Here is a 23,500-nt window from a genome sequence, read left to right as displayed (position 1 = left end):
ATATGGAACAGATTAGTGATCCCAAAGCATAGAATGATTGGCTGGCTGGTGATGAAACAAAGGTTGAGAACCTTAGATATTCTAGTTAAGATTGGTGTTCAGGATTCAAACTCCTGTCAGTTGTGTGAACATAGCATTGAGAGCCATAATCATCTGTTCTTTCAATGTAATTACTCAGTACAATGTCTGAGTTTGATCAAGGGCTGGCTGGACATGAAAAATCAACACAGTACATTCTCAAGGCTGTTATCTGTTATTGTGAAGAGTAAGAGATCTGGGTTGAAGAAAAGATTCATGGCTGCTGTGTTTAGTGGGCTGGTGTATCAGATTTGGTGGGTAAGGAATGAAGCAATATGGAATCATGTTGTATGGAAGCCTGAAATCATCTTCAAGAAACTGAAGCTGATGGTGCAGCAACGGATCAGATTATTCCTGCCTCAGAAAATCAGTACTAGGGACCAAGTTTGGATAGACTATATGTTGACTAATGTATAGATTACATTTTGTTTCAGTCTCTCCCAGTTAATTGAGGGGGCCAACCTAGTTGGGCTGTTCATTTCTGGAAGAGACTATAGGGTGTAAATGTTTTCTGGTGATTAATATACTTTTACTTAGAAAAAAAAATCACTATATATTCAATAAAAAAATATTTAACAAACTCTAATTACAAAAATATATATAAAAATAAAACAGAACTAATAAGCAAAAATTTAAGAAAACGAAAAAGAAAAAAAAAAATAGAGATACAGAATACTTCTGAGATAGAAAAATGGAATTAACAAAGAATACAAAATTTACATAGAATTAATAAAGAATATTAAAAATTAAAGGAATAAGCAAAAAGTTAAGACAACGAAAAAGAAAAAAAAAATGAGATACAGAAGGCTTCTAAGATAGGAAAATGGAATTAATAAAGAATACAAGATATACATAGAATTAATAAAAAAAAATATTAAAAATTAAAGGAAAATTGATGAGGTCTTGAAACCCTAAACATTTGAGACACTTGGTGCGGACATCGAACGAACTCGACGAACCAATGATGAACACGACAGTCGACGACGACCGACTGGGAGCAAAAACGGTGGTGGAGACGAATGACGGCGACCGACTGGGAGCGAAGAACTAACGAACCAATGACGAACAAACTAACGATCTCGAGACGTTAAGGGCGACGAAGGGGCGAACGACTTTGTTGGTGACGAATGAACGCCGGCGAACGAGGATGGGAGAGAGAGAGGAGATGAAGAGAAACGACTTTGTTGTTGCGAGGTGCTAAGGGCGAAATCAGATCAAAAGAACAAAGTCTTAGCATGTATACATAATAAGATGCTGGTTTACTTACTTTTATTCATGGTAAGCGTATGTATACAGAATAAGCGAACGATTTAGCCGGAAATGAAGGAGGAGAGAGAGAGAGGAAAGAGAGGAGAGAGAGAAGAGAGAGTTTGCCCTAAACGGCTGATGAGGAGGAAATGAGAGAGAGAGAGAAATTTTTTGTTACTTAAACGGTTGAGGAGAAGGAACAAAACCCTAATGGGCCGCGCGTATTTTTTATTTAAAAAAGTCTATTGCTGCGGTTTATTTTAGGAACCGCAACAATAGGTTGAAATAAAAAAAAATTATATTATTTTAATATAATGCTGCGATTTTGATCAGAAATCGCAGCAATATATTTGGTCTAATAGTCAAAAAATTTCAAAAAATAAATTCGTTAAAACCATATTGCTGCAGTTTTCTATAGTTACCGCAGCAATATAGTTTTTTTATATTTTTTCTTTTCTTTTAACGTGATATATTGCTGCGTATGAGTAAAACCGCAGCAATATCACCGCAGCAAATAGCATTTATTCTACTAGTGGAAGAATGTTTGAACATCTTTTTATCTAGAGGTATTCTAATGCAGAGAAGTGTGCCATATGTTCCACATCAAAATGGAAGAGTGGAACGAAAACATAGACACTTATTGGAAGTATCTAGGGCTCTCAGATTTCAAGCTAATCTACCTAAGAAGTTATGTGGAGAATGTCTTTTAACTACTACTTTTCTTACTTATAAAATGCCTACTAAGGTATTAGCTTGGAAATCACCTTATGAGATTATGTTTAACAAGGTTCCTGACTATGACAGTTTAAGGAGCTTTGGATGTCTATGTTATGCTTATAACATGACTATTAGCAAAGACAAATTTGATTCAAGATCTAGAAAATGCATATTCATAGGCTATCCATATGAACAAAAGGCTTATAAAGTGTATGATCTTAAGACTCATTCTTCATTTGTTTCAAGAGATATATTCTTTGAAAATTCTTTTCCATATCAAACACATAATACTCTTCAATCTCTTCCTACACCTAAACTAGTCTCATTTGGTGATGATAATCTTAATTATACTCCTACTGTTACAACACATTCTTCTTTTCATAATTCACCTCAAAATCCTTCTTTCTCTCCTTCTTCTAATTCTTCATCACATCAATCTTTGAATCATAATTCAGATTCTCTTCCTTCTATTTCTCAAACACATTCTGATGCTTCTCCACCATCTGAAAGTTCTTCATATCCTGTTATAAACACAGTATTAGACCTGTTAAACCTTCTACTAAACTGGTTGATTTTGTTACCTCTTACTTACCTCACAAAAACATTCCTCCTCCTAACTCCCCTTCTCATTCTGAATCACAGTCATTTGTTGTAAATTCCTGTCAGATTATTGAACCTAAATACTATAATGAGGCTAAACATGATCCTAATTGGATTGAAGCAATGAATAAAGAGCTTAAGGCTCTTGAAGATAATGAAACCTGGGAGCTGACTATGCTGCCTCCAGGAAAGAGAGTTATATGCTCCAAATGGGTCTTTAAGACCAAACTTAAGCCTGATCGGTCAATTGAAAGACATAAGGCAAGACTTGTGGTCATTGGTTATTAACAAGTTGCTGGTCAAGATTTCACACAAACATTCTCTCCTGTAGCTAAGTTAGCTATTGAACCCTAGTTTTGATGATGAAAAGAAACAAAGATGCAAAGTAAGTACTGGACTAACAAGTTGTTTAAGTGAGTGAATTTCAAGGTATCATTGAAAGGAACAAAGAGAATACTAAGTCAAGGAAGAAATCAAGTTTGGATTTTGAAGACTAAGTGAAGATGTTTCTCTATCTGATACTAGAGCTGCATTGGAGCAAGAAGACTAAAGCGAGGTCTTTTGTTTCTAGTTCTATTGTAAAGGAATGAGTGAAGATGGTAAGGAACTATGGCAGTTTAGAATGAGAATGATCATTTGTTCCTTTGTAAGGAACAGGCGAATTGGCGTTATACTTATAGGTTAAAAGAACTAACAATTGAAAGGAACTAGACTTAGGATGAAGCATTACAACGGTACATTTATGGCAGTTGAGCAAATTATGCCTAGAATCTAGGTAACCGTTTTATTTAAGAAAAAATATGATTTTATGGAAAATCTTTTTGAGGAACAGATTTTATTTTTCCAAAGATAACAAAAATATGTTTCGGTTTTTACGGAAATAATTTAAAGATAATATTTTTATTAAAAGGATTTTATCTCGGTTTTATTAATTAATATGTTTTTAATTAAATCAGATTTCCGAGTAATGCTTAAAGTAGTTGCTAAAATTAAGGAGCAGTAACTAAAAACACTCCCACCGCGTTTAACAATGATCATGGAGATCATGGGATATTTAAGGAATGTGTTCCTCAGAATAAGGAACATCATGGGATAATGGTTTTTCACTAATACATGTTTTAATCCCACGTTCTAAGTTACTACCACTATAAATACTAATGTCTAATTAAGTTCCAAAGTGTGTCTGACTAAGTGATTTAGAGGTCGTTTGGTTCAATATATGGAATGGAAAGGAAAGGGATACAAATAGAGGAGGGAAATGGTAACAAATATGATTACTTTTATTGAGTGTTTGGTTCAAGCCAAGGAATGGAAATAAAGGGTAACCATTAACTTCAAGTAATGGATTTTGTTACTTGAGGGGGAGGGAAGGTGACAAATTGGGAGAATCCATTACCATCAAGTAATGGTAAGGAATTGATGAGGGGTTGAACCAAACAAGAAGAAATTGAATCGGTAATTGATTTCATTTCTTGAAACCCAAAAGTAGTGAACCAAACGACCCCTTAGTGAGTTTAACTAAGTAAAGTGTCAGTGCCTTCATTCTCTCATAAAAGTCATTTATTCTTTGCCTTCTTACTCTAATTCCACTAAGTTTATTCAATCAATTGTATTTTGGTTTTTGGGGTAAGGGGACTTTGAGTGAAGTTCTATAAGAGAGAAGCTTTGAGTAAAATAAGTAAAAGTGAGAAAATTTCAAGTGAAGTTGAGAGGAACAACTGTTAAGGGAACAGTGGTTCAAGAACTTGAGTTTAGGAACTCAAGGTGTGGCACGTGAGTAGAATTAGATTGTAACAAAGTTGTTTGGCCTAATTAGTGAAAGAGTTGAGTTTAAAATCCCTAGTGGTCGAAGTCGTTTCTTCTTGTTGGGCCCAAGAAGTTTGTCCTCATAAAAATCTCTTGTGTTCCTTTAACTTGTTTATTTATTTAAGTTTGAAATTCCGCAAAAAGTTACGTTTATTTCTACACATATAATTCAGCCCCCTCCCCCTCTTGTACTGTTCCTAGTGAAATAACATCAACAACTGTAAGAGTTGTTGTTTCTTTGGCAACTATGAATCACTAGAAAATGTGTCAACTTGATGTAAACAATGCATTTTTGCATGGTTTTCTTGATGAAGAAGTCTATATGCTACCACCAGCTGGTTACAATATAATAAAGCTCGGCCAGGGCAAGTGTGTAGATTAAAGAAGTCTCTATATGGTTTAAAACAAGCTTCAAGACAGTGGAATAAAGAGTTAACCAAGTTCTTATTATCTCTTGGTTTTACACAATCTACACAAGACTATTCTCTCTTTACTCGATCTTTCAATGAAGAATTTCTTCTTATCCTGGTCTATGTAGATACATGTTGATGACAGGAACATCTTTATTTACATCAGATTGAAGAAGTGAAGCATGCTCTTGATGTAGCTTTCACAATCAATGATTTAGGGGAACTTAATTACTTCCTTGGTATTGAAATAACAAGAAATGCGTCTGGTACTTTCATGTCACAAAGGAAGTACATCAAAGATATCCTTGTTGATACTAATATGGAAGATTGTTCTCCTGTTACTACTCCTCTTTCTACTAGATTGAAGCTCTCTACTGAAACAGGAGATATTTTAACAGAACCTAATGTCTATAGAAGATTGGTTGGCAGATTACTATATCTAGGTCTTACTAGACCAGATTTATCATATGTAGTAAAACATTTGAGTCAATTCATGCATTGTCATAGGACTCCTCATTTAAGAGCTGCATTACATGTAGTCAAGTATCTTAAAGGTACTTTGGAATATGGTTTATATTACAAAGCAGATGCAGCTATTCAGATTCATGCTTTTAGTGACTCTGATTGGAGTGGGTGTCAGTTCAGTAGTCGATCACTCAGTGCATATGCTATTTTCCTAGGGTCTAAATTGGTTTCATGGAAGACAAAGAAACAATCTACTGTGAGCAAATCTTCCACATAAGCAGAATATAGAAGCATGTCTAATGCAGCTAGTGAGATTGTTTGGATTCATGGCTTGCTTGAAGACTTACAAGTTAAAGTTCCTCTTCCTATTACTTTATCTTGTGACAATACTTCTACTGAACATTTGGCTCATAATCCTATGTTTCATGAGAAGACAAAGCATTTGAAACGTGATATGCATTATGTCAGGGAACAAGTAGCTACAGGTTTCTTAACTACTGCTCATGTTTCTAGCAATCAACAGCTAGCTGATGTGCTTACCAAGGCTCTTCCTTCTACTTAACATCACTCTATTTGTTCCAAGCTTGGCCTTCTCACTCAGGTCCAGCTTGAAGGGGTGTATAAGTTATATATAATTATTACTAAACATTGGGCCTTAGGATATGTTGGTCTACTTGGCTTATCTTGTATAAATAGAAGAAGGAAGTTAGTTGTTAGAGCATTTACAATGGGGTGGGTTTAGAGATGTAAATGGATCGGGTTCGGGGCGGGTGGAGCATCACCCGCATCCATCACCCGCTACCATCCGCACCACCCGATCCATCCATCACCCGGAAAAATCACCACCCGAATCCATCCATCCATTTACTTTCGGGTGAACGGATGGATCGGGTTATAATCGGGTGAAATTACCTCAAAATAATGCTAACCATAAAATTTAAGAAAAATAAAGTTTCAACCGACAAAACCACATATCCACAACCACAATTCAAATTAAGTTCAAAATCAAAGTAATTCGCATACAGAAATTAGGAAATTAGGTTGGGCATTGGGCTTTTAGATTTGGACATTTAGCTGGGCCTTGAGGATTGGACCTAAAAATGTTTTTTTTTAAAATAAACGGGTGATGGGTCGGATTAACGGGTCGGGTGATGGATGAAAATTGTCCACCCGAATCCGATCCATCACCCGCATCCGTTAATCCGTCACCCGTTCACCATCCGTTTAAACCGGGTTTTTCACCCGTCCATTAAGACGGATGGACCGGGTGACCGGGTGGTCCACTGGATATTGCCATCTCTAGGTGGGTTTAGCTTGGTCTAGCAAATAGTAAAACTAGTTTTACTTGGTTTTGTTGTTGTAGAACTTGACTCTTTGGCTTGGTTGGTCTGGAAATCCAGACCATATGAGCATGGGATGGTGTGCACAAAAAGTAGCTTTTATTAATTTAAATCATTTATTTTATATAAAAATAACATTGTATATGGTGGGGTTTGGTAAAAGTAGGAGAGAGAATATGATGGGTTTTGGTTAAAGTAGGAGAGAGAAATAGAAAAACCAAGTAAAACCAACCACACCATTGTGATAAAAAAAAGATGAGTTGGTGGAAGTTTTAGTGGGATGTGAGGTGTAAGGAGGAAAGGAGAGAGAAAAAAAAAACTCGAAGACCAAGTAAGACCAACACACCCCATTGTAGATGCTCTTAGTTAATAGCTTCTCTCTATAACAAACTCTACTGTTCTTCTCTTTCTTTTCTTCTCTCTAAATGAAATCATTCTTCATTTCTTCATCGGTCTTGATTGTTCATTATTCCCTCCGTTTCCTAGAGATCTTCTTGTTACTGTTCCTACATATACCAAGGAGGATCCATTTGTGTGGGGTGTGGGGTGTGGGGTGGGTAAAGTAGGAGAGAGAAAGAGGTTAAGATAAATAAACAAATAAAAATGGGTTAAAGTATGAGAGAGAAAGGGGTTAAGATAAATAAACAAATAAAGAGGGGTTAAAGTAGGAGAGAGGGAGTAAAATTAAATTAATAATATAATGGTGGACCATATGATAGAGACAAGAGAGGAAAAATGGGGGGAAAAAATTCCAAATAAGAAATAAAATAAAAGAGGGAAGATCTTTTAGAAACGCACTTAAACGAAAAGAAGGAACATCTTTAGGAAACGGAGGGAGTATGTATGAAAGGTAGTTATATATAACGATCATGATAGATCAAACATACATCATTGATATAGGATATTGATAAGTCTGCCTAGTACTCCCTCCGTCCCATAATATAGTGTTCACTTCTCATTTTTCACAAGAATTTAGGAAAATAAAAAGAGTTTTAGGATTTCACAAAAATATATATTTAAGTAAATGTTTATTGGGTATTTTTATCTTGGAACTAGTTTTTTTCTTCTTTTTCCTTTAAAATAAAATGAAAGAGCAATAAATATACCTTGGAATGGAGTAAAACAATAAATAGGGGCACATATTTTCAAAAAAAGTAGGGGTATTTTGGAAAGTTTTATGTAGAAATGAAGGATAATTTAGTCCAAATAAGTTGATAAAAAAAAAAAAATAGGCACAATATTTTGGGACACCCAAAGAAGAATGCAAGCACTATATTATGGGACGGAGGGAGTAGTTATAATTTTTTTAATTAATAATTCACCCAATGAGTAGATTGAAATCAAATTAGTCATCCTATAAACTGAAATTCATAATCCTACTCTCTGAGTTTTATAACCCGTTTATATTTGACACGTACACCAATATAAACACGAACACATCTCCCCCTTTCCCTTCAAGCTTTCACCATCCAGTACCCCCAAGGAACAGGGAGAATAAAGTAAAAAGAGAAGGCATCTGAATTTTAAATATGGAGCCCTGTTGACAGCCTAAACCAGATGAACTAATATTGGCCTCATGTCTTCCTTTGTTTCTAGAATATGTCAAAGCTAAGTAGCTAACTTCTCGCCTTCTCCAAATGCTTTTCTTTGACTGTCTGCCTAACTATTAAGGCATTAGGCTATGTTCAGTTCACCTTATTTTTGCTTATTTTAGATCTAATCAGATCAGATCAGAAAAAATAAGTTCAGATCAGATCAGTTCAGATTATGCTTATATTTAAAAATCATTAATCTTTCATTACATATTAGTAAAAATTATAATAATTGAATATTAATAAAATACTCATTGAGACGAATCAAACAAGACCCCACACGACTATATTTTTTCTTATATATTGAGAAAAAACAAAAAGATAAGATCTTGTATTCAGATCAGTTCAGATCAGATCAGATCAGAAAAAATAAGTTCAGATCAGATCAGATAAGTTCATATCAGAAAATTTCAGGTGAACTAAACATAGCCTAACATTACGTACCGATAATGACACATCACATTATGGACTTGTTTCATTATTTAGCACTAACAAATCATGTATCTTGTAACTTACAAACTACTATTTCTCTACATAAGCCAATTTTTTAGGAGTTTTAACTGTTTAAGTCCATCTAAAGTACCTTACATGTCTTGTGTCCTTTTTTACTGTTTTAAATTTTTTATACAAATATGGGTATGACAATTCTACATGTTCTATAAATTTTTAAAAGTTATTGCATCTGCATGCATATAATTGACGAAAACATAGAAAGTTGTAAGTAAAAAATGAAAATATAACAAGTTACAACTTCTTACCCTTGCCACAAATCAAGTGATGAACCAGACAAATTTATACATACACTCTAAAAAGAAAACTATCTAAAATGAACAAGTTTATAAAGATATAACTTCCATTAAAAAAAAATAAAAATAAAAGCATCATTATTAATGATTGAGAAATAAGATCATGTTACTCTCTAAAACAATTACATCTTACCATCTTTTCCACTTTCTTGTTAACAATGAAACAAAAAAAAATTATCCCAACTACTTTTGCTTACCCAAATACTTTTTTACCCCACCTAATTAGTTTTTCTCTCTCATCATCTAACCATCATTATACAATATTTTTATTATTCTTTTTTAATAATATGAAATATTCATTATTAATTCTTAAAAAATTATAGAAAAAGAAAAAAAAAAGTGCTGAAATTTGTTAGTTCATAATGTTTGGCTCAAAAATAATTTAAAGGAAAGGAAAAACTTTATAATAAATTTCACTTGTATTTCCTGCTAAAATTAAGGGAATTGAAGTTCCTCCTAAAATTAAGGGGATTGAAGTGGAAAGAAAAATTAAAATTACACGTGAAAAATTAAAGTTTTTTTCCTTATTTTCCATTCTTTGCTCTTTTCTACCTTTTCTTTACTTAAAAATGAACCAAACCGGAAAAACACTTCCTTAGCAGTCAGCGGTCAACTTCCAATTTACTCTTACGAATCGGATAACGGACGATTTCTTGCGTGACCAGTGACCTCATATATGTTTTCCATATTCCTTTTTCCCTATTTTTCTGACCGATTCTACGTTCAATTGTGAATAATACTCCAGTATCGTCAATTTTCTTTTTGAAAATACTAGCTGCATTCTTCTCAAAAAAAAAAGGAAAAAACAAAACTAGCTGTATTTTTTGACAGCAAAACTACCTGTATTACTCCTAAGTCCTACCCTCTCCGCTTTTATTTATTTGCTACATTTTAATTTATACAAGAATTTAGGAGATGTTATTTTTATTCTTTTTTATTGTACTTTTTGATCCCTTTAGTATTAAATAGGGTGGGAAAATGGAAAAATATAGTACTTGTTGGTGGAAAAACAAGGAAAACAAATATAATACTATTACATTTTGGTAGGCCAAGTCTCCTAATAAGAAAATGTAGCAAAGAAAAAAAAAAGCAACCTTTCGAAAATGAGGGAGTAATTCCTAAAGAACAAGTAAAAAGCAGTTGCTGAACTTTGCAAGTTACAACGCTGTAGATGTGCAATTAAACCACCAAACAAATAACCAGAGAAGATTACGAATAAAAACAGAGTACATGGAATTGCTAACAAACATGGAATTTCTGCAACTAAAAGAATAGGTTAGAGTGTTATACATTGAATATTACGTACATTAATCATCTACAAATTCATCAAACTTGCTAATTCATACTAGGAAAAAAAAAAGAGCAAAAGATAACAAAATATTTAAACAAATCGTTAGGTTATTCTATCGAAAGAGACAGAGAAACTTGTGTCGAAATTCTTACAAGTCGACGACGACATAGACGATGAAAGAGGATTTTTGTCGCATTTCTTACTATGCGACGACGAAATAAAGGAGAGCGAAACTTGTGTCGCAATTCTTGAAATAGAGCATAGATCGTTAATTAGGTCACTTCAACTTTTACTACATGCCGAGCGAGAGCGAGAAACTTGCGTCGAAATTCCTACAATCCGATGACAAATGAAGGAGGGAAAGTCTGCTTCACAATTCGACTGTTAGAGTGTAGATGATAGATCCGACGATATTTGTCATTAGAAAGCATATAACTCCATTGACGAGTTACTTATTTCATAAAGCTTAATTACGGTCAAAAATGACAGCCGCAACAGAGGAAGAAGAAGCAGAGGCTAGAAACGAGGAAAATCGCTTCAAAAGTAGAGACAATTTTGAAGAGAAAATCATGGAGGAAAGACAATTTGATCATGTGAAGTCTCTTCCATGGAAACCTAAAACCAGAGCTCAGTACTCTCCATCTCCATGCTTCCTTGCTCATCAACCTCTTCGCAGACCATTTTTTCTTCGTTGCTGAGTTTGTCCTTGTTCTTGTTGTTGTTGTTGTTGTCGCCGTTTTCGGCTGATTTAGAGGAGACAGAAAGTGTGTAGTTTCTGAAATTGACCTCTTGGTGAACCACTTTTTCGTTGTTGCTGAATTTGGTGTGGTCGCCATTTTTGGTTGCTTTGAGGAGAAAGAGAGTTGGGTGTTGCAGAAGAGAGAGAAAAACAACAAGAGAGAAAGAGAGAGTGGAGAAAAGTGTGAAGGATGCAACGGATAGTAGAGATTTATATGGTGGTTGAAGGAGAAGGGTAAGGTTGACATATGGGTTTTTGTTGAGGGGTAGTTTAGTCATTTTTTATGAATGTGAGGATAACTGCCTTTTTCTAACAGGAAGGAAAGGAGTGCGTCACAACTGGAGGGGAAACCTGGAGGAAAAAACGTGGGATGGGATGTTTGCAAATTGCAATGCAGAGATTGACGTTGACCAATCAGACTTTTCTTTTTCTTCTTAAATTCTACTGTAAAAGCTTTCGTGTGCTATACATAATGGACTGATTTTCAATTCATACAAAAATTTAATGGGAAATTGGGAATATGTGAAAATGTCAAACTGAATTTTTTTTTTTTTTTTTTTTTTTGTTTTTTCTTCTCGTCAATGTGGACTGAGGTAAAGCAAATTATTGTGTAGTAGTATAAATAATCCATAATTTTTTTTGTTGAAACAGTTTGGAATTTGTATAACGAAAATATAATACTTATTTGATGACAAATCTTGTTGGTTTGTGTTAATGTGTATGTTCAAGACATTTTATTAACCTAACTAATCCTTCTTTTTTTTTTTTAATCATTTTTACCTTTATGTGCGCATCATTCAATATATTTTTTTTTGTTTTTTTAATTAGGAAATTAAGTCAGTTCAAGGGCTAACTCCTACAAAGTTACTAGCCTATAGAGTTAAGGATCGAACCCTTGATCTCAGGGGCCAAGGGGGAACATTCTACCCATTTGAGCTAACTCCTATCATTTTTCAATGTATGTTTTTAAATTTAAATATTTTTCATTATTAGTAAAAATTATAATGATTGAATATAATAAAGTATATATTAATTGAGACGAATCAAATAATATCCCAAATTACTATATTTTTCCTTATAAATTGAGAAAAATTGAGAAGATTATTTGTACGTATGAATAGTGTCGAAATTCCAAGTGATAAACATAAGAAAAAAAACAGAGAGAGCACTATTCTAGTAGTATCTTCGTATCTCACGTCTCATGGTTGTGAGATCAAACTTTACTAGACGACACTTTGGTCTTTAGGGTGGGATTTCCTTAACTTTCCCCCCAACACTCCTAAAGATCTTGTCTCTGCATGTGGGTCAAATTAACCTGTGCAAGGTTCCAGCCCATTTGTTCTTACCACTTGGAATCTTGACATTATTGACAATTAGAATAAATCTTCTAATTTCTTCTCAGTATCTAAGAAAAATTTTATTCGTGTGAGGTCTTGTTTGATTCGTCTTAGTGAGCACTTTATTATATTCAATCGTTACAATTTTTACCAACATGTAATGAAAAATATGTAAAGTTTAAAAAGTACATTGACAAACGCGCATAACTAAAGTAGAAACAACAAAAATATACCGATGATTTAAATTGTCAAGCATAAAAGTCGTAGTCTTGCTATTATTTAAGAACAAACGATTTATTATGGAAGTTCATCTTTAAACTTACTTATTGCGATTCATCGGAAGAAAATAAATTGGATTGGATGAGTGATGGAAAAATGTAATCACAAAATCGCATATGGGACATTGCTGGCCAAACATCTTTACAATTAGAGATCAACAATGATTTATTAAACGAGATTAATTCAAATGAACTTCAAGTTAATTTTATTGATATGCAACATGCTTAGAATAATGAAGAGTTTTTGGGTAAGGCAAGTCACAAAAATAACTAGGTGTGACGAGCTACTCAAGAGGCAGAGACCCACATCACCATCCCATTTCCCCGCCCCTTTCCCACTCTCCTATTCAGTGGTGGAGCCAGCAGGGGGACATGGGGACAGATGTCCCCTCACTTCAAAAAAATGATTTCACGGTTTAAAAAAAAGGGAAAAAAAGGAAAAAAGAAGGACTGAGTTCGGAGGACACATGAAACAAACACAAGCATAACGCCTTTGAGAAAAACGAAGAGAGAGAGTTTAATCAGAGAAACCCTAAATCCCCCTACCTGCCACGAGCCGTCCAGTCCGCCGGAACAAAATACGAAGCGTGCCTTCCATGAGTCGTCCAGCCATGAGCAGCCTTCCGCCAGAATTATTTGGTAAAGCTTGAACTATCATTCTAGTGAGTCGTCTTTCCGCCATTAAAGTTGTGCAAAAATCGAGAAGAAATTGATGTGAGATCGATTGTTAGTGAAATTAGCAGGGGGGAAACCCTAGATTAGGGCGCGCCATGGAAATAAGGGAGGTGGTCGGCACATGGGGACAACTTTGGACTCAGGAGAGAGAGAGAATGGCCATGGAATCCACGTCGATAGCCGCCCAGTCCAGACATCAGTGCGTTCTTTTTTCTATACACTAACTCCCTAAGTTTTAATTTCACTGTTTTGAGGTAATATATATCAATGTTTGGTTGTGGATTTGTGATTATGGCTGAAATCTGAATATGAAATGATTTGTTGTTGGAATGTTGGCCATGATTTATTGACTTGATTTGTTGTTGATTCATGGTTTAGGTAGTTTGTAATTTCTAGTTTCTAATTTGGAAATTGTAAATATGAGTTGATTTATAAATTGACTAGTTTGGTTTGATAATGTAATTGATTCATGTTTATCAATTTAATTAGGAAAATGTCAAGTGATTCAATTCATCTAATTCAAACAAGTCCAAGACTAAGGTAAAATAACTCAATCTTCGACAATTCATGTTAGAGAATGACATCCCAAGGATCATCTTCACCAGCTCATAGTGTGTTTTTTTTTTCCTAGTTTTTGTTTTTGATTTCCCGACCTTCGGATTTTGTTCCCCACTTTGAGAATCCTGGCTCCGCCACTGCTCCTATTGCACCAACTAAAATAATCGACAAAATTTCAATACAAAAGCAGTCGTTGGAAATATCGTAGCAGAAATATTATGACGAAGAATTGGTGGAATTCGTAAGCTTGAATTTAGGCGCTAGTGAAACAATGAATTGAGGGAGAATGGGCTTGAAGTAGACTATTACATAGAACTACTCAAAATCCATCCCTTCTTTCAATAATAGGGTTTCCACCATTGTTAATGATCAAAGCTTAATTTCATTAAACCAAAAATGACGAGACAAGCAACGTGTTTTAGATTCGGCAATAGCTTTGCGTTGCTTCTTGTGAAACAGGTCAGTATAATCTCTTAATTTGTTATACAAATAGTCTCGAATATTGATCTCTCATTTTGGGAAATGAGTCTTAGGTATCAGCCTATCAGGTTATGAGTCTCATAAAGAGTCTTAGATATTCGGTCTCAAATATTAGTCAACATATTTGAGATTTTGGGTCTCATATTTTAGTTAGCATGTCTCATGCATTGTCCAATCGTCGCATCTTGCGTGTGGCCGACCACACGCGAAATTACAGGTGTGGTCGTGCGCCCGATACCTTGTCTGTCCGTCAGGTCATTTTCAAATGGTTATATCTCACTCGAAGCAAATGTTAAACTAACTTCCGTTAAAATCCTTAAATTAACTTATCCAATTCAATCTTCAAACTCTTTTTCCCTCAAAGATAACAATTTAGAAAGAGGAGAGAGAAAATACAAGATAGATATCAAATGCATGAGTTTTTCAAATATTGATCGAAAAGAAAGAGAAGAAGAAGAGAGAGAACAAGTGAAACTTCCTTCAATGGAGGAGAGAGAAAATGTTAAAGAGTCTTGAAAAGGTCCAGGGGAAGTAACATCGTCGGCTTCAACCATGAGAGAGAAGAGTTTGGTATGTAATTTACAGGAGAATCACGTGGAAGAAGAAGCGCTAATTTCCACCTAGGCTTATATATAGGCCGGCCACATGCAAAATTTTTGGTGCGGCCGGCCGTATATAAGAATTTGTGCTGTCCAATATGTCTAGGCTATCTATTTTCCTTTTATTTTTGTCTATTTTGAACTAACTTTTAATTCTTGTATATATATATTTTGTAGCATTATTAGTTTTATGAGTTGGTTTGGTTTTGCTACAATTTATAATAATTTTATAATTCATTTTTTGTAACTTTTATGGATTATTTAGTTTAGTTTCTACAATTAATTTTCTAATTCTAATTACTTTTCTCACTCATAGTTTTATTGTTTCTTTTCATTTAAATTTATTATATATATCGTCTTTCACCCGTCTTTATTTTTATTTGTGTATGTGTGTCGTGTGTATCCAAAAGTCTTAGAGCATTTCTTTTTCTCCTCTTTTATTGCTTTAATTAATTATGCTTATTTGTGTATGTGTGTCGTATGAAATGATTTGTTGTTGGAATGTTAGCCATGATTTATTGACTTGATTTGTTGTTGATTCATGGTTTAGGTAGTTTGTAATTTCTAGTTTCTAATTTGGAAATTGTAAATATGAGTTGATTTATAAATTGACTAGTTTGGTTTGATAATGTAATTGATTCATGTTTATCAATTTAATTAGGAAAATGTCAAGTGATTCAATTCATCTAATTCAAACAAGTCCAAGACTAAGGTAAAATAACTAAATCTTCGACTTGTACCCGTACCCGTATGGTCTATAGGGTTTGGGTAGGGTCTAGGGTCTAAAATGGGTCCAACAAAAAAAAAAGTCCGCGCACATTATCACATGTATATATAATCGTTAAGCACAATTTTATATATTAATTTTGCAATTAGTTTCTACTAGCTAGTTCTACACTTCTACTTCATTTCTAAAAAAAAAAATATCACAAGCAATTGCATACTATATGCGAGAGAGATATTGTGAGTCTGATATAAGTGAGATTTGCGGCTAGTAAGTGAGGGAGGGTTAGGGTTTTAATTTATAGGAAGTCTGTTAGAAGTTCGAACTTAGAAGGTTATGTTTATATCTATATTTATTGTAATTTAAAAAAATAAAAAATATATATTTTTATTTAGATGGGTCTATGGGTAGGGTCTGGGTAGGGTTTGAATATTTGAGGAGTGGACCCATACCATACTCTTACCCGAGCGATAGGGCCAAGACCCATACCCTACCCTTACCCATAAGGTCCAAAAAATTAAGACCCATATCCTAATTTTAGGGTAGGATCTGGGTGGATCTAGGTAGGATCCTGGACCCATTGCCATCCCAACTTGCAAGTGACATAAAACTAGTGAGCCTCTTGAAGTAATAAAAAACATTGATGAACTTCAAATTTTCAACACCCTTTCATCCACAATTCCTTTGGGTTTTTCATTTATAATAACCCAATATTATAAAGTATCTCCTCCATCTCCGATTATACGAACAATTATCATAAAATCCTCTTTTACTAATGAGAATTTAATCACAAGGGGATATGTATTTTGTGTTTCATCATACCTCCACAAAAAAGTGGGTTTTGAGCTCAAATTGAGTGAAATGTTTAATTTTATCCACATAGTGAAGCTATTGAACCAGCATTCCGGGCATTCTTGGCAGAATCCTACAAAGCTAGAACAGTGTACATGGGATGGGAAAATAGCATATTTTCATTTGTTCACGAAGATGCTACTCATAGGAATTCAATTATCTTTTTTAAAAGAGTACAATTTATTTATTACGGGTCTGTTCTCTGCGCTATAAAACAACTGAACCGAAGTGAATCAAACTGAATTGATTGCAACTAAACCGAATGAAATTATAACTAATAATAATGATAATAATTTAGCGAACATTAATTAATAAACTAGTTTTTAGGCTTGGGCTATGCTCCGGGTAAGAAAAATTTTCATTTATCAATATTAACACAAAATACAACTTGGTCTAGTGGTTAAAACATTAGTACATGAACTTGAGGTCATGGGATCACAACCTATATCATGCAATTTCTAATTTTATTTATCATACACGGATTACATGAACTAAAATTCCCCTAGGTAGAGCGTCACATGGCACCATTCCTTGTTTAGGAACGCCTTTAATATATTTTTATAGATATAAATTAGTAAATAAATAATGGTAATAACAATATTAATATAATATAATATAATATAATATAATATAATATAATATAATATAATATAATATAATATAATATAATATAATATAATATATAATATAATATAATATAATATAATATAATATAATATAATATAATATTATATAATATAATATAATATAATATAATATAATATAATATAATATAATATAATATAATATAATATAATATAATATAATATAATATAATATAATATAATATAATATATATAATATAATATAATATAATATAATATATATAATATAATATAATATAATATAATATAATATAATATAATATAATATAATATAATATAATATAATATAATATAATATAATATAATAAATTGATAATTATAGTTTTTATTAATATAATATGTTAATATTTAATAATAATTATAATGATAATGATAAAAATATTATTTATCTAATAATAAATTCATAATGATAATTTAAGTATTAAATAACAAGTTAAATAAAGAATAATAAGTTATTAAATAATAATAATAAATTATTAAATAATAGAAATAATAAATTTTCTAGTAATAATGATAAAATATTAATTAGTAACAGTAATAAACTATTGAATAATAATAATAACTAAAAAATAAAAAAAATAAAAAGAAAGAATGATTTTAATGATATTATAATAATAAATTAGGAACAGAATAGAACTGAACTGATTGCAACTAAACTGAATTGAATGAACTGAATTAAAAATAAGTTGGGGAGAACGGGTACTACGTGGATCTCTTATCTCATGTAAAAGCTCATTTGCATCTCGATTAAATAGTCAATCACTCAATTTAAAAAATAAAAATTAAATGTTAATATTACAAGTCTTGAAAATTTGACCTATTGTTCAGGAAGTAAGAGTAGTTCAAACAGGATCAGATACAATACATCTTTATGATTTAGCAAAGATATAATGGAGTTATGGCTCCTTCAAAGTTATAAAAAGTGTTAGGGATAATTGTCAATAATAAGTTAATATTTGTCTCATTTGCTAAAAATAAGTCATTTTTTAATTAGTTTTTGAATAAGTCTACCTTTAGTACTTATAATTTTGAACAAATTAAATTACAAATGATCTGACTTTTTCCTTTGTTTTTTGTAATGTTTAATTTTTTTTTTCTCTCTCTCATTCCTTGGAAGTGTCGTTATACATATCATATTAAGCGGTTAAATAAGTTAATAACATGTGAGGACTTGTTAAAACAGATTGATATTAAAGGTTGACTTATTCAATGATAAGCAAAAGGTTGACTTGTTTTTAGCGGATGACTTAAAGGTTGACTTATTCTTGACCATTTTTCCAAAGTGTTATGTCAAGTATCGCTTTATGTCTTTAGATACTCGAGAGATTTATAATTATAACTCTTACTAAAACAGTTCGTTTATATTTCTCATTTTTAGGAACTTTTCACTCCATTTTAGATTTTAAAATTTCTTTTAAAATCCCTATAATTACTTATCAAAATAGTTGTTTCTTACTAGTTTCTAAACAAAATACGTCATGCAATAGTCATACAACATCTACAACTAAAATCTGATCCAACTATACAGAATGAAGTATCCATCAACGTTAGTACATAGAAATATAGAATGAAGTATCCATCAATGTTAAACAAATTTCACTCAAAAACCATTCTTTCCACAAACCTTTTTGGCTTTTCATACATCCTTGAGGTCACCATTAAAATTACTCAAAAATGAGAAGTAAAAAAAGCAAAAGAAAAAAGCACAAGCTGTATTGGATTAAATCGTGTAATCTCCATATATAAAATAAGCTGTTTTTTTCCTCTAAAAACAAAAAATCAAGCTGTTTTCGAATCTGCTTTCCATTGTGCATTTGTGCTGCTCCTCCAATTAAAGAACAATTGCAATATAGCACTATATAACGTAAGTTCGTATGAAATTAAAATTAAGAGTTTGTGATCGTCCATTTGGTTCGAAAGTTCAAAAGCAGCAATGAGAATATTAGTCTTTTCCTTTCTCTACTATATTCCTCTGATGGTTACTGATATGCATGCATCAATATGGTGTACAATTCTACCATTCTAGAATTTTCTATTAAGGTTCCTTTGTTTTTTCAAGTTAATTTTGTTGGATTCAAATTATTACAGATTAGAACTAATCCATAAATACTTAATAAAACTAATTTGGTTTGATTCATGGTGTATTCGTTATATGAATTTATTGATTAAACTGTTTTTTAGTAGATCAAATTGATCCTTCAGCTAGCAAATGGATGATAAGACCAAATAAGATGGTTATGACAAACGTAAGAGAGAAACAAATAATGAATGCAAAATAATGAAAATCAGACAGCAGATTTACGTGGTTCACCAATTTGGCTACAATTATTGGCAGAGAGAGAGTATTTTATTATGTGAAGAAAAACAGATTACAGAGAGAACTAGACTTAATTCGTCGTATAAAACAATTAGGTTAATAACCTATTTATAATTCCGCGTAAAAAACACGTATTCCGCATAAACCCGCCGAACCGCCCGACCTACCCGAGCGAAATCCGCACGACCGGTCGGGATTTCGCTTTTCCAAAGCTGCACGCGGGCCCGACTGGAATTGCCCGGGCGAGACGCAGGTCATCTCTTTTGTGCATTTCGTCGAACATCTTCAATACACAATTCAAGGCACTTATTCTTACAAATCTCTACCTTGACTTGAATCCTCTCACAATAAACCAGAAAAACATATGCATTGATCACAACACCCAGAATCTCCCTACAACAGACTTGTCCTAAAAGACAACCAGACCAGACTAGTCCCTAAGGACCCCAGAATTGCCCCAAGAGGGCAACTAACAATCATGATCATTGGGTAAGTCCAAACAAAGTTGAAACTTACTATGCGGAAGCGGCTTGGTGAACATATCAGCAGGATTATCAGAAGTTCCTATCTTCTTCACCTTACTAGTCTCACTCCTCATGAAATGATATCTCACATCAATATGCTTAGTCCTCTCATGATGGACTTGATCCTTGCCTAAGCATATTGCACTCAGACTGTCACAATATACAATAGCCTGATCGTGATGTAAACCAAGATCACTAACTAGCCCTTTTAGCTATATTCCCTCTTTAGCGACTACTGTCAATGCCATGTACTCTGCTTCAGTAGTAGAAAAAGTAACTGTAGCCTGCAAAGCTGCCTTCCAACTAACGACAAAACCACCAAGAGTAAATACATAACCAGTCATTGACCTTTTATTGTCAACATCTCTAGCATAATTAGAATCAGACAACTAGTGACTAAACACTGAGTATCATTCCCATAAATAAGACCAATGTGAAATGTACCTCTAAGGTAATGAAAAATCCTCTTGACTGCCTGCCAGTTGCTCCTTACCAGGATCACCATGAACCTACTAACCACACTGACTGCATGTGCAAGATCCGTCCTAGTGCAAACCATAACATACATCAAGCTCCCTACTGCACTAGCATAAGGAACCCGACTCATGTACTCCTTCTCCTCAGCAGTCTTGGGTGCAAAAGCAACAGACAAATGATTATTAGGAGCACTTGGAGTATCTATATGCTTAGCTGTTGTCATGCCAAACCTTGACAAAATCTTATGAATATAACCATTTTGTGACAAGAAAATTTTCTTCTGACCTCTCTCCCTATAGATCTCCATCCCCAAAATCTTTTTCGCAGCACCCAAATCCTTCATCTCAAACTCATTGCTGAGAAGACCCTTCAACCTCTGAATGTCAGACTTGGTCTTTGCAGCTATGAGTATATCATCTACATACATGACTAGATAAATAAATGACCCATCACCCAGCTTGTTGTGGTACACACAACAATCATACAAGCTCCTATTGTAGCCTAGCTTAATCATATAGCTGTCAAACCGCTTATACCACTGCCTAAGATACTGCTTTAGTCCATACAAGGACTTCTTCAATTTGCAAACATAGTCTTCTTTTTCAAGCACTTGGAACCCATCTGGTTGAGTCATAAAATCTACTCTTTCAACTCCCCATGTAGGAAAGCTATTTTCACACTAGTTGCTCAAGTTCAAGATCCTGATGTGCAACTATTGCTAGTAGCACCCTGATGGAAGTATGTATGACTACTGGTGAGAAAATCTCGTTATAATCAACTCCTTCCCTTTGTATGAACCCTTTTGCAACAACCCGAGCTTTATACTCATGATGAAATTATATCAATAAATTCACAACGGAAAATTTATCTATTAACAAAGTGAAATGAAAAAGGTTATGTTAATAAAAACATAAGAATTCCTAAAGAACTTCACTTAATTTTCTTTTATTGTTCATCCGATTCAATTTTATTAAAAACCTATAGAAAGAATAAATCTCTATTATATAATTGTTGACCCTTGAGTTTTGAAGATGACTTAACCACAAAAGTCATATTGTATTTTATTTATGGTATTGCTAGGTAATTCATTCTCGAGCAAAGAGAATACTTGATTGAAGATTAAAACGGAGAATTAATCAAAGATCGAAGTGAAGATGTTCAAGTGATGAAATATTAAGCTTGGAATGAAGATTAGAATACATTAGGGTGTATTTAACATCTTCATGTTAAGGTTGAGTGAAAGCTCAATTTAGTTTGTGGTGAATTCTCAAACGAAACTTGGTTTTGTTTCCATGAAAGGAACAGACACTGGTACAGTTAGGAACAAGGTTAAGGAACAAACTTATAGACAGAAATAACTTCTAAGTAGTGCGCCTAACATTAGTTGTGCGCCTAACAAGTTAGTTAGAAGTTTTAGGTTAGTTTTGACTTGATCCACTATTTTAGGGAGTTTGTTATTAGTTTGTCAGGAAAAGGTTTAAATTGATTTTTTGATTTTATTAAGATGAATATCAAACGGTTTTAATCTTATCTTTTATATTTTAATTAAACTAAAAGATTTTGTTTTCAAAATTGAATATAATATCCGGTTTTAAAAATATTTTCTTTTTAAATATAAAAATGATTTTCGTTTTAATCAAATTTACTTTTAAAGATATTTTCCTAAAACTATTTAAAGTAAATATTTTATTTACTCCCCAAAAATCTGTTATCACGCCTAAACTACTGCTACACGTTTGTAGTTAGTGGGCTTATTTAATGATTTCCCATGTCTTAATTAATTTAAATAGTTTAATTATTCCACAAGTATCTAAAACCACGTAATACTTACTGCTTCTTAGTTTTAAGTTAAGTAGTGGAGAAAGTGAATTAATTACTTCTCAAGGAATATTTTAAATAAACTAATTAATTAATTAGAATCATGGACATTATGGGATAATGGATCAAGTAGTTGATAAGTTTATGTCTTGTCTAAATTATCTATAAATAGGCGCGTAAACCTTTAAACAAATTATGTCTGACTTAGCTAAATATTCTTAGTTGTCTAAAAGAGTCAGTGCCTTTCCTAAGAGAATTCATACTTACTTTATTCGAGTTATTACTCTTCCATTGTCTTACAAATTGTATTTGTGTGTTAAGGGTTTGAGTGAACTCTTGTAAGTGTGAGAAGCCTTGAGTGAAGCAAGAGAAAGAGAAAGTAATTTCTAGTGAAGTTTGAGAGAAACGACAGTTGTGGGAACTGTCGTTGGGAACTTGAGTTTAGCAACCTAAGTTGTGGCTCGAGAGAAAAGTAATAGGATTGTAAACAGAGTTGTTTTGGCCTATTATAGTGGAAGGTTTGAGTTAAAATCCCTTGTGGTCGAGGTTGTTTCTTCCTATTGGGCCTAAGAAGTTTTTCCTCACTAAAATCTCTCGTGTTCCCATTGTTTGTTCCCAAGTTAACTTTTAAATCCGCAAAAAGTATAGCTTATTCTCTCATTATAATTCACCCCCCTCTTATAGTGCTCATATTATAAAACAATATAAGCCAAGGGGAAGCTATGGTGTTCCCATATAAAAAGTTTTTTTGTCCTTAGCTAAATATATAATTGCATATTTAGATTTTCTACCATTATATCCTTCCTTAATTACAGATGGGGTCATGATGTGTCTTGGTGTCTCCTTAAAATTTCATTAATAAACTAAATAAGCATTAACAAAGTAACTTGACATAATCAGAAAAATGGTTACTCAATAATAGATTCGTTTACAAATTTAATTTGACTATAGACTGTACAACTAAATGTTCATCCTAATCTATAAACATTTTATAAATTACATTAATTTGTACTAAAATGATTATAAAGTAAACTTTCAAAATTATATTTAGAATTAATTTAAAAACAAACCCAAACAATCGACTCAAGCATTGCGTGAACAAGGCTAGTACAACAATAAGAAACG

General features: G+C 32.9%; 1 protein-coding gene across 1 annotated transcript; it reads right to left on the bottom strand.

Moving 5' to 3' along the window:
• Positions 1 to 10,316: 10,316 nt before the first annotated feature.
• Positions 10,317 to 11,464, bottom strand: LOC104883734 (hypothetical protein). The gene has a single exon (XM_048637862.2). The coding sequence runs from the start codon at positions 11,337 to 11,339 to the stop codon at positions 10,830 to 10,832; it is 510 nt and encodes a 169-aa protein (XP_048493819.1). The 5' UTR covers positions 11,340 to 11,464; the 3' UTR covers positions 10,317 to 10,829.
• Between the last annotated feature and the right edge of the window lie 12,036 nt (positions 11,465 to 23,500).

This window comes from Beta vulgaris, chromosome 8 (genome assembly GCF_026745355.1).
Source record: "Beta vulgaris subsp. vulgaris cultivar EL10 chromosome 8, EL10.2, whole genome shotgun sequence".
NCBI lineage: Eukaryota > Viridiplantae > Streptophyta > Magnoliopsida > Caryophyllales > Amaranthaceae > Beta > Beta vulgaris.
This window is presented reverse-complemented; position numbering and strand designations above follow the sequence as displayed.